Consider the following 12,381-nt stretch of genomic DNA (forward strand, 5'->3'; position numbering starts at 1 on the left):
ACCCTCTACAAGTTGCAGTGTGCCTTGTCAGTCGTTTTTGTTCAGCCCTACTGTTCGCTCAACGTGAGTTAGGTGATCTTTAATGACTTCATGTAAGGGGCATAGTTCTTGCCATCTTACAATATAGGACCCATATGTCAGGGTACTAGTTACGAAGTGAATATATGAGGGTTGGAACTTAAATAGTGGCTACTATTTATTCACAACCGATACAAAAGAGTTATATGTTTGCACCTGTTGCTACCATTCAAAGTAGTCACCAGCGTTGTGTAGAACCCGTGGAAGACGTAGTATACCGTCAGCAGAGCCTGTTCTGTTGATGGTGCAAATGGAGTGGTCTACTGCCTGTCGAATCTCTGGAACAGTTCTGAAGCGAATGCCACGAATTGGTTCCTTCATCTTTGGAATCAAATCAAAGTCACAAGGACTTAAGTCCGGGGAGTATGTGGATGGTACAGTACTTCCCAGTCCCATCGACCGAACAGAGCAGCCACAGATTGCACTGTATGCATTGTCGTACAAAATGATGGGTGGGTTGTGCAGAAAGTGTCACCGCTTATTTCGCAAAGCTGGTCGCAGGTGATGCTCCGTAAACGAACACTAATACTGTGCATTGACGGTCTGCCGTGGTGGAACGTAATCACGGTGGTATACGAGAATCGCCATAACTTTAGACCGCTCCATTTGCACAATCAATCAAACAGGGTCTGCTAACGGTATACTAAGCCTTCCACATCGCTGGCAACGGGTTCTACACAACGCTGGTGACTATTTTGAAGGACAGTAACAGGTGCTACCATGTATCGGCTTTGTATCGGCTGTGAATGAATAGTTGCCACTATTTAAGTTCCAACCCTCGTAGTTCCTCTGTCCTAAATCTGTGAAAGCACCCCTGTAGACATTTGCTGACACCGACATTAGCAACTTCCCCCCACTCTGGGTAGCTTCAGAAATGGCCAATTTTGTTGGTTTGGATCTGATTGACTACCTTAAACATCACTTTAATGAGGGCCCATAGAGAAAGAGAGAACAAAATAATCCAATGTGTCATCGATATGACGTAGCAATAACGTAACAGTATCCGCGTACGCTCGCGCCGAGAAAGGTTCTCCCATTGTCTTCCAGCCATATAACTGATCAGCAATACGGCGAATCAGAGGTTCTAAGGACAAGACAGAAAGGGATATAGAGTTGGATTCACCTCCGGTAAGCGTCGTCGAATTGTGTTCTGGAGAGTAAGTTGTCCTTTCATCACGACAGATGCTTGAATACCAGTAACTAGATTGGATAATACCTGATACGCAGTGTGATTGAGACCGTTGACTCGAGCACCCGCAGAAAGAAGCTGTAACTAACCCTGTCAAATTTCTTATTAAAATCAATAGAAAGTAAGGCTCCAGAAGCAGAAGTAGCTGCAGCTACCGAGACGAAGTCATGGCATTCAACCACAGGAAGCAGGACCGTGCGCCCCGGCACGCAGCTTTGGTGAGCAGCAACAATAATCTCTAGCAGTATCGACAAACGGCTAATAACAGCCCGGGCGACTGTTTTGTGATCTAAATTAAGGAGTCTGATTGGGTGGAATTTACATAAAGTTTCTTAGGAATACCGTTGAGTCCGATTGATTTTTGCGATTGTGAACCAATAATAAGGGGATATATATCATCTCGAGTAAAGTCACTTAGAAATTTATCACTTAATGCAGGAGTAACCACGCAGTTCAGGAGAGGAATAAATGAATGAGGGAAAATCGTATCAGTAGCACGGTCGTCATAAGAGTCAGTAACGTAATTATAGATCGCTGGGGAAATATCACGTTGCAAAGTCAGTACGTGACCATCGATGTGAGTGGGGGACGAGATATGCTCTTTTTCGGCACCCGCGCAACCCGATGAGATGATATCAGGAAGTCAATTCAGCCAGTAACAGTGTGCGGGGTTTTGATCACAACCTGAAACCTTCCATTTGTTCTCTATTTGACTGAAGAAGCTTCCCCTTAACATGATGGGCATCAATAATCCTTAAGGTAGCTTGCTGGTACCTTCATAAATTTGTCGTAAGTCGGAATAATAAAATTCCTGGGTCTGCAGGAGATCCCTCGCAGTCTCGGCACCGTAATGCATTAACGCTTTCCGGCTCAACGGTTTTGAATGCCTTGACCACTATTCCATAGGAAAAGAATAACGTCCTTGAAACGCAAGCTGCGAGTCCAAACGTGTCGAAAGAGAATCTTGAGGGAAGGGACCTTTAAGAGAGATGTGTTCAACATCCTTGGGAGAAGATATAGTTTTACTGGTTGCGGTACATGATTTGAGGTTTCAGAGATGGAAAGTGATCAGTGAAACAAGCGGGTATCCTGTTTATCGCTAACAGTTGCCAACATAAAGAACGAGAAAGATGAAAACAGTAGAGTCTGCTGCTGGAGGGAGCTGTAAAATGCGATTACCTGACGAGACGTGGATAGTGACAGATCCATGCAGCTCGTATTTGCAAAGAGCGCACCAAATCGTCAATTTCCTTATTGAAATTGAAGTTCTGAGTATGATCTACAGGACGCAAAACACAATTAAAATCTCCGCCTAACTGTTGGTTCTGCTAAGTTTATAAAATAAATAACATACACCCTGTTTGTAAAAACGCACTCGATCTTCGGAATGACCAGATGCTGTAGGGGCATAAAGAAGAATTAAAGTAAGGTCACAAAAAGTGCAGCCTATCCCTCAGCCATTGTTACAAACATCGAAATCGGTCAATGGTATTCCCTCTCTGTAAAATAACGTGGTACCAGTGGATAGTTCAGAAATCTCAATGTAAAAATGTAGAAAAGCCAGGAATATAAAATTCATCAACTAACACTTCTTGCAAAACTATCACGTCTGCAGTTGAATCGTAAGTAAACTGTCACAGTGCCGCAAGTCTAAGATCGGAACTAACGCTGTTCATATTCTAGGTACGAAAAATACAGGTCTGCATCTAGATCTAAAAGAATTCAGATGATTATTTGTAATTGGCCTTTAAGCTCGTGTATCACAGCCCACAGCCCATGGCAGATTCAACGGATGAATTTAAATGCAAAGTGCTGGTTCCCTCTCTTCCACCCTCTTTCTCTCTTTTTTATTTTATTTATTTATTTATTTTCGCGATGCCGTGCTCAGGTTGAAAACGCTGTTCATTGCAGCTTTGCGGGAGGCGACTGCCACCTCGGGCAACGTGGGGGGTTGGGGGGGAGGGGTTCTGCGGAAATTCAGTATCAGGTGCAGAGGACACACCCCACTCTTCCAGGGTGGGTGGTGCGACTCCTGAGAATCAACGGAAACGAAAACTGGCGGTATGTCTTTTGCCTTCAACACGTGTTCCACTGGCACACTTGTGCCTATCCGGGTCTGATCGGCAGCGGCCTGTGGCATGGTCTCCCCATCCGGGGTTGCAGAAGAAGGGTGGGAATGCGTTACAGGCTCAGGGATACCCTGCAAGTCTGTCGATATAGTACGAAGCTCCAAACAGGTCCATCCTCACGCGATCCCGAGGAGGTGGTCACAGTCTCTGGAGATACATCACAGGCGGTGCTGGACGCTTTCGAATCTTGAACAGCAGTCGACATGTTATCATCCGGTATGAACTCAGTGAAGGAAGCGGCGTCCTCCAACAGAATAGTTCCAGTAGCGCATAGAAGGGAAGAGGAATCGGTTGACTCCTCACCATCTTGCGTACGTATTTGCTTGTTTTGAAGTAGAAGTGGCGGCGAAGCATCAGCTACTGCGCAAAGTCCCTACGCGAGGCTAACCGTGGAAATTCACTAGGACGATCAAGAAATGGCTCACGTTGCCCCTCAGGAAGTTGGTTTGGGCACAACGGCTGTCACTGGCGGAACGAGGTCCCCAAAAGTCAGCCTTTTACGATGTTCGTAAGTGGATTTCAAGACGGTGACACGACGGGGACAGTTTGTGCGGTAGTGACCACTCTCATTACATATAAAACAGGTCCCTACTTGTCCTGTGTAAATTACATGTGCGTGGTATCCGAACACCTGCAAACGGGAGGAGATATTCCGTTCTACCACGATGTCCACGGATCTAACCACTGCAAACTTGTAAACTACGACGAGCTGGCCAGCTTTCCCGGCGTATATTTTCCATGTCTCCAAACGGAAGCAGGACGATATTGAGGAAACTGTCATCAACTTTGGACGGAAGGTTAAACACCCTGGCATTCGTATAATCCACCACCGCACTTGACAGAATAAGCGTATTATTAGAACCAACACGATAAATGAAAGGGTCTTGTTGTCCGTGCCACAAAAGGAGCCTTTCAACTTGAAGTGGATCTACAAACTTGACATAAAACACGCATGATTCATACTCGAATTAAGCCATGTGTACCTTTTCTGAAGTTACCTTCATCGTGTCTATCAGACAATCTTAAATTTCTAACGAACCTGGTGGCACATGCCGCATGGAATTGTCAAAACTATAAAAAATGGTTCAAATGGCTCTGAGCACTATGGGACTTAACATCCATGGTCATTAGTCCCCTAGAACTTAGAACTACTTAAACCTAACTAACCTAAGGACATCATACAACACCCAGCCATCACGAGGCAGAGAAAATCCCTGACCCCGCCGGGAATCGTACCCGGGAACCCGGGCGTGGGAAGCGAGAACGCTACCGCACGACCACGGTATGCGGGCGTCAAAACTATAACTGACAGTACCTGTGCGTGGAATGTTCCTGGGAGCCACTGACGACATCACGGTGCAAGACAACGCCGCTTCAAAATTCAGTCACGAACACGAGACGCAGAGAGACAAACAGTGATGCTCCGTACGCAAGGACTCACACGACACTAAAGGGAAACAAGGAAGCTCTCGCGGCCGTACGGTAGGGGCGGGAACAAGCAGAACCTACTGGCCCGACGTGCGAAACGGGAGTATCGCTAGACCATGGGCGCCGATGCAGCATAATATCTTGAACAGGATACAATACTTCCTTCAGGAATTGTCACAGCTTATAGTGTTGCCACATTGAGAAGATAACCGGATTTAGAGAATTATCTGTGTGGCCCGTTGATTTGTCACATGTTGCGATTGACAAGGCTTAGACTCTGCTGTGGCCAGCCGCCAGCCAGATTTTAATCAAAGATTGTGCATCCAGTGAGACTGCTAGTGGACACACTCAGCGTTCTGCCATGTGCTAGACCAGGCATGGGCAACCTTTGGCGACTCGCGGGCCTGATTCACGTATTTGCTCAAACTCAATGACCACCTCATCACATGAAACAACAGCAGCACTCTTTGCACAACATGTCAAAACTGACACCGGCATGTATGGAATCCCTTTCCCAGTGCGTCACACTAACAAATTATACCTCTTAACACACATTTTTAAGAGTGCATTCATTTTACATTCACCCCATTTACAGAAGCTAACATTTATTTATGCGTCATGAACATTGTTTCCTTACTTACAGTATTATACAATAGCTGTCTTAAAAACGTCCGTTGCGATATTCTGCAGCACCTCGTTCTCCCTCCAATTTCTTCCGAGAGTCAGACTGAAACCATTCGCAGGCTCGATACAGCCCATGGACTACCAGTTGTCCACCCATGTGCCAGACATGGGACGGGTAGTTGTCTGAAACCTTATAACTACTTAGGCGGTTCCTTCTTAGAGCGAAGATGTGGACTGTGTTCCGCAAACAGCACTTATAATACTCAGGTGTAAAGAGTATATGAAAATAACACTTTCTGAAGTACTGAAAGTCAAAATAATGTTTATGGAAGTACTGAAACTCAAGTGCCTAGAGGCTTTCATTCTCACATAAAAGCTCCAATACACAAAGCCTAGTATAACTAAGACTTAATGACTGCGCAGAAATGTATCCTTCAAATCAGCTTACTTCATTTAAAATGACGTTCACTAATCACATATACGCCAACGGTCATTCATGTAAGGTGTTATCTTCATGAGGATAATTTTTATACAACTTGTCTCCAGTGGACTAATTTTCTAAATTTACAACTTGTTTGTTGTTTTCAGGTCTGTTTAATCAATGAATGTGATGGATAGCTATTGTAGGCTGATGTTCATTGTATTTACAGGTCTTTTACCACAAGACGACAAGAACGGAATGTCTTATTTAGACTAAATAAATCCCGACTGCAGTTAAAATATAGTATTATGCTTTAATTTGTTTATTATAATAACAGTAAACACTGGCTACACTAAACTCAAAGAATACATAACATACTGATTTCAGTTTAATTCACTGAATACAGCTTTGTACGTATTACGCTCCGTGGCATTTCCCTTCAGCTTAGTATTCACTAAATGTTATTCAGATACTGAATAACATTTTCTCATTTGCTTTGGTTTATTACCTTAGTAAACAAATTTTAAAGTTTCTCCTATACGTGGACTTATTTTGAGGGAGAATTAGAGACGAAATTTAAAATAATTCGTTTTCAGAAATGTACCTAGGTCTATAACTATGTACAAATTATTCTTAATTCCTTTATGTACATTAGACTTTATTTTGAACTAGTGATCAATAATGTTATATTCTTGCATTTTTCAGAACCACCTGAAATTGACCCCATAGCTGTGAAGTCAGATTTACAAGAAGGAATGAGAATGCATCTTACATGCGTTGTCAGGAAAGGAGACTTTCCTATCAGCATTCATTGGTTAAAGGACGGAGCTGTTATTTCCCGAGACCAGGAAATATCTGCAAAGCCATATGATGAATATTCCAGCATACTCAGCTTCAGTCGACTTGCTATTAGGCATACTGGCAATTATACCTGTCAAGCAACCAATGCTGCTGCTATAACAAATTATACAGTGGAAATAATTGTTAATGGTAATTTTCACTGAAACTTACGTTAAAAGTTTCACATCTGGTAATGATATTTATTTCTTGACACTCTTGGCCTAAGACGTAGTACATTTTTGTTTATGATCATTACTGCTGTCACTCATTGGTCATTTTTCCGCTTCAGTTTGCGATTCATAGTACTTTATAAAGTAAACAAGAATACAGTACGGCGTTGGTGATTGGAGTATTGCAACGTTCACACAAGGCAACCAAAACAAAAATATAATTGTCATCATACTTAGTAGCTCTCTCACTTTCTAGTTAACGAACTCATTTTTAAGTGGTTTTGCGTTACGCTGCTTTAGGCAGTCTATAGTTTTAGAAATGACGTTTATGTGGTTATGCATTGTATCACATTAATTTCCTGCTATGTTGTGATCTAGAATTTTGGGAGTCATGAAAATGCGCCTGTCATTTCAGGTAGCCTAAAAGAAAAGAAAATTAGGAGCGCATACTGGGGTCAAGACAATAGAAACACAATGTAATATCATCACCTCTCAATAAATTAGAGAATATGCACTAAATGATTTACTTTGCCATGATCACAGACGACTATCACAGCAGTCATTTTTAAATAATTACATTGCAAATCATTCTGCAAGACTGACTGCAGACCATTATGAGTTGACTGAAGGAGATAACCTTGTACTCGGTTTTGAGTTCACGTAGGGCCTTTCTTGCTTCTCCATTATCATTGTATATGGGAATCATACACTGTTTTCCTGGCCAAATAAATTCATTTATGTAGTATAACAAGAACCTCAAAATTAGCATCCTCACAGAAGTATTATATTGCAACAAGGTACACTGTAGGGACTTGCAATGGTGAAGTTCTCAGAAAACAGCTACTGAGCGATCACAGAACTGTCATTATAGAAAAGACGTCAATTACAGACGTGTGACCTGTGCATTCAACTCCAGAACGGAATTACGTTCACTTATAGCTTTTTACACATTTAGATGATGGCAAGGTGCTACACTCAGCAAATTTATGCAATTAAATCCAAGTACAGTCCTCTAGAAACAAATGGAACTGAGACTATACGAAGCCAAACTGTACAACAAAGTCACTGAATAAGTTGGTGTTCTTATTTAAACGTCAGATGAGCAATATAAATAATGTCTCTGGTAAAGTATTCTGATTTCATTAACATGTATTAATTCTGTAGCTGTAAAACAGTTATACAATTAATATATTTGAAGTTGTAAACAGAGAATGTAAAAAAAAAAAAAATCTAGGTTATCCGCAACACATTACTCAAAATCTAGCTGAAAGTGTGTCCAATCTGATAAAATGTCAGTCTGCAGGTAGCAGTACGTTATATGAATTATTAATTCTAATGTTTTAAAGTAACCACTTTTGATTGTTCTTACACAGTATGCAAAACTAATATCTCATTCAAATGTGCCGACATCGTTACCGGCATACCTACAGTTATGCTCGGAAAAGAACAGACACCAATGGTGAGCGCTAGTAGATTCTTATAGCTTCAGCACTGCACTGAACAAAAATTCTAGCAACAACTACACAATGATCGGCAGTTTTGCTTGATGAATTATTGCCACTTTGCAAGGAATTATTCAGTATAATGTGTGTGAATTTGTTCCTTATCTAAATAATTCTTTCTGTGCTAATACTTCAGTTTCTTCATAAACATCACCATTTTTTAACAGTAGCATCTCAAGCACTAGTGATGTTTTGTTTAATCTGGAACCTTTTGACACCAGATCCTCTCGACTGATTTTTCTAAGAATTTCTTTTGTGGCATGAAGTCAAGTTCTGTGGGATAAAAACTTTGAAGTTTACGCAAAACTATCTTACATTGTTCTCCATAACATTACAGATATTTGAGCCTAATAGCGTATTTGTGTATATTATCAATGCAATATTTATTGTGGGCCTTATGAAACTTCTTTTTCAAAGTAGTTTCTGAAATCTCACTCTTTCTGACATTCTAATAAAATTAGAGTTTTGGATTCAATGCCAGTTTAATGAAGTAATGAGTGCTGTCGACAAGGTATCTCAGATCGATTCTATATACCTAGATTTCCAGAAGGCTTTTGATACCGTTCCTCATAAGCGGCTATTAATCAAATTGCGTGCATATGGAGTATGTCTCAGATGTGTGACTGGATTCGTGATTTCCTCTCAGAGGGGTCACAGTTCGTAGTGGTAGAAGGTAAATCATCGAGTAGAACAGAAGTTATATCTGGTGTTCCGCAAGGTAGTGTCATAGGCCCTCTGTTGTTTCTGATTTACATAAATGATCTAGGTGATAATCTGAGCAGCCCCCTTAGATTGATTGCAGATGACGCTGTAATTTATCGTCTAGTCAAGATGGTATACTCAGTGATGAAACAAAGCAGTAGGCTTTATCAGAAATATCGACCCTTAGAAAATGTGTCTAATAGTGTATTTTAAATACGACAGTATGCCATATTAGGCACTGTATAACACTTAAAACACTTGATAATGGCACTTTGAAGCCGAAATCATGATTGTGTAATTGTAAATGTAACACTGCAAATAAACAGCAGTCTAATGGCGGTACGGACTTGAAAGAAATATATTATGACTGTGGCACTGCATTATGAAAAGATTATTACAGTGCACATGATTTTTGTGCTAGCAACGTTGTCTTGAATTTTTGTTTTTTGTGGCTATCGTGAGTGCCTACACTCCACTGACTGTTGTTTTGATTCTGGAATGACATGACAAACCCAAGGTTCATTACCAGACACAATTCCGTTTAAGATTTCATCTCCCTCGTCTATGTATCAGGTAAGAAATTTCAAAGAGCTTCTAAGGCACTACGTGTTGTGGGCATTCGTAAGGTGTTTGGAACCCAGTGGCAACACAATTTGCGAAAATTTGAGCAATTTGTGACAGTATCATGCAAAACAGTTTTAGAAATTTGTGAAAGCTCATCACAAAGCATTCTTATTGTGAACTATCTGTTTTAACGAATTTTCTCATTCGCTTTCTCATCGAAACAATCATTGAAAACAGAAGGCCACCCACTCTGTACTTTTTCATGAACATTGCTTAGTCCATCACTGAATTTTCCTACCCACTTTGTTACTATTCCATCAATCACTACATTTTTACCATAAGTCTCTAGAAGTTGACAATGAATTTCAGCTGGCTTAACATTCCGAGCATTAAAAAACCGTAGTACAGAACACACTTCATAACTGACCATCCCAGAGATCGCCTTAAAAATTTTGAACTATCACCAGCAAAATAAACATAACATAGTCCGACTGTAATAGCGTCGGTGTAAATACAATGAACCAGTATATGATAGACCGAAATGGTACTCTTTTCGGACACGCCTTTTTGGTATGGGAGGCATTGGGGTCTCCTTCAACGAGCCACAGGAACTAGGAGGCATCCGAAATCGGAACATAAAACGAGGGACAATGCTCCTGGTGGTGGGCGTTCCTAAACTTTAGTAAGTTTTTATCCTGGTAAGCATTTCGACATGTACCGGTTCATAGCACGAGCAGTCTTTAATAAACCTTTCAAGCTATTCACTTATGGTAAACGAGTTGAGGCATCTACAACAAATATGTCGTTCGTGTCTAGTCATTTGGGCCGAAAGTAGGTGGGAAATTCTTTTGATACACAGGTAGTGTTGCTTCTCGCCCTTGTAGAATAGTAATAGATCTACGTGTTTGGGGTGCTGACTGACTAATTTTGTGGATTACTATCACCAACATCCAGGGTATATAATGAAGTGAATTATTAGAGTTCTGCCTTTAGAATTTTTGTAGGCCCTGGAGTTTTACGAGGATTGAACTCCCTTGGAAACTGGAATGCCTACTGACACCATATGTATGGTATTTTTGCATATTTTGGGTAATTTCTATCGATAGCTACAAGAAGCCATACAATCCAAAAGCCATCCCACTCAGCAGTATTCTGGGCATTAACGCATGATATTTTTAGCGGCAATATATCTCGGAAGAGAGATAAAACTGGAGCCCCCAAAAGTGGATAAAAGTCAGGCGAGTATATATCAAGGTGCGGTACACAGCTAAGTACCTTATCGGACCCTCTTTCTGCATTTCGGAGAAATGCTTCTGTGTGACGCTCTTGGTAAAAGCTGTAAACCACTCTGCGGTTTACTTAGCCCACAATATTTCACAATTTCCCCCAAATTTGGACAATGATCTGGTGACATGGCTCACTGTCATCAATAAAAATTCCTTTGTTGTTTAGGAACATGAAATACACGAATGTCTGTAAATGGTCTCGAAGTAGCCGATCATAACCATTACCAGTGAATGATCAGTTCAGTTGGACCAGAGGACCCAGTCTATTCCACATAAATACACCACACATCATTATTGAGCCACCACCAGTAGGCACAGTGCCTTGTTGACAACTTGGGTCCATGGCTTCATGGGGTGTGTACCCTACTTGCACCCTCCTATCAGCTCTTACCAACTGAAATTGAGACTCACCTGACGAGGCCACGGTTTTCCCATTGTCTAGGATCCAACCGATACGGCCACGAGCTCAGTAAAGGCACTGCAATCGATATCATACTGTTGGCAAAGGCACTCGTTTTGGTTGTCTGTTAACATAGCCCTTTAACGCTAGATTTCGCCACACTGTCCTAAAGGATGCGTTCATCGTACGTCCCACATTGATTTCAGTGGTTATTTCACGCAGTGCTGCTTGTGTTAGCACTGACAACTACGCAAACGCCACTGCTCTCTCTCGTTAAGTGAAAGCCATCGGCCACTGCATTGTCAATGGCGAGAGGTAATGCCTGAAGTTTGGTATTCTCGATACACTCTTGAAACTTGGATCTCGGAATATTGAATTCCCAGAAGATTTCCGAAATGGAAAGTCCCATGCGTCTACTGCCAGCTACCATTCCACGCTCAAAGTCTGTTATCATCTCAGAAATTTCACATGAATCACGTGAGTGCAAATGACAGCTCCACTAATGCACTATCCTTTTATACCTTATGTACGCGATACTACTGCCATCTGTAGATGTGTATATCGCTATCCCATGACGTTTTTCTTCACCTCAGTGTACAACGAATACTGCGTGAATAACTAACACAATAAAGAGTTTTAAAAAAGATGGTATCATTTTCTGATAATCCAATTTAAAAGTATCAGTAAATTTTCTGACACACATATATATCACTAATGTGTCTGCCACACTTATTTCTAAGACTCCAAACATCTCGGCAGTTATAATCTTCAAGATTTCTCACTGTCACACTTTTGAAAATATTATGAAGCGACAACACTTTTTCACAGTCTTTGACGTAATCTGTTTTGCCATTATGATCTTAGATTCAGAGTGATATTACCATTTCTTCATACTGCAATCTGTCATCATCCGACGGCTTTCTATGGTGATGGCGCGTCAACCACGTAGCTGTTCATTGAACCTTTGTTCTTTGTATTGTACAACGGCGTGCTCAAAAGTAACGCCTCCACCTTTTCTGTTCTGTTCTCTATGTCGGTTGGAGTATTA

The 12,381-nt window shown here is 41.3% G+C and overlaps 1 protein-coding gene across 1 annotated transcript in view; it reads left to right on the forward strand.

Moving 5' to 3' along the window:
- LOC126249302 (Down syndrome cell adhesion molecule homolog) overlaps positions 1-12,381 on the forward strand; it is a 266,023-nt gene that overhangs the window by 167,577 nt on the left and 86,065 nt on the right. Inside the window, exon 5 of the mRNA XM_049950956.1 lies at positions 6,575-6,859. Within this exon, the coding sequence (XP_049806913.1) occupies positions 6,575-6,859 (285 nt within the window). The remainder of the gene's footprint in view (positions 1-6,574; positions 6,860-12,381) is intronic.

Source organism: Schistocerca nitens, chromosome 3, assembly GCF_023898315.1.
Source record: "Schistocerca nitens isolate TAMUIC-IGC-003100 chromosome 3, iqSchNite1.1, whole genome shotgun sequence".
NCBI classification, from domain to species: Eukaryota; Metazoa; Arthropoda; class Insecta; order Orthoptera; family Acrididae; genus Schistocerca; species Schistocerca nitens.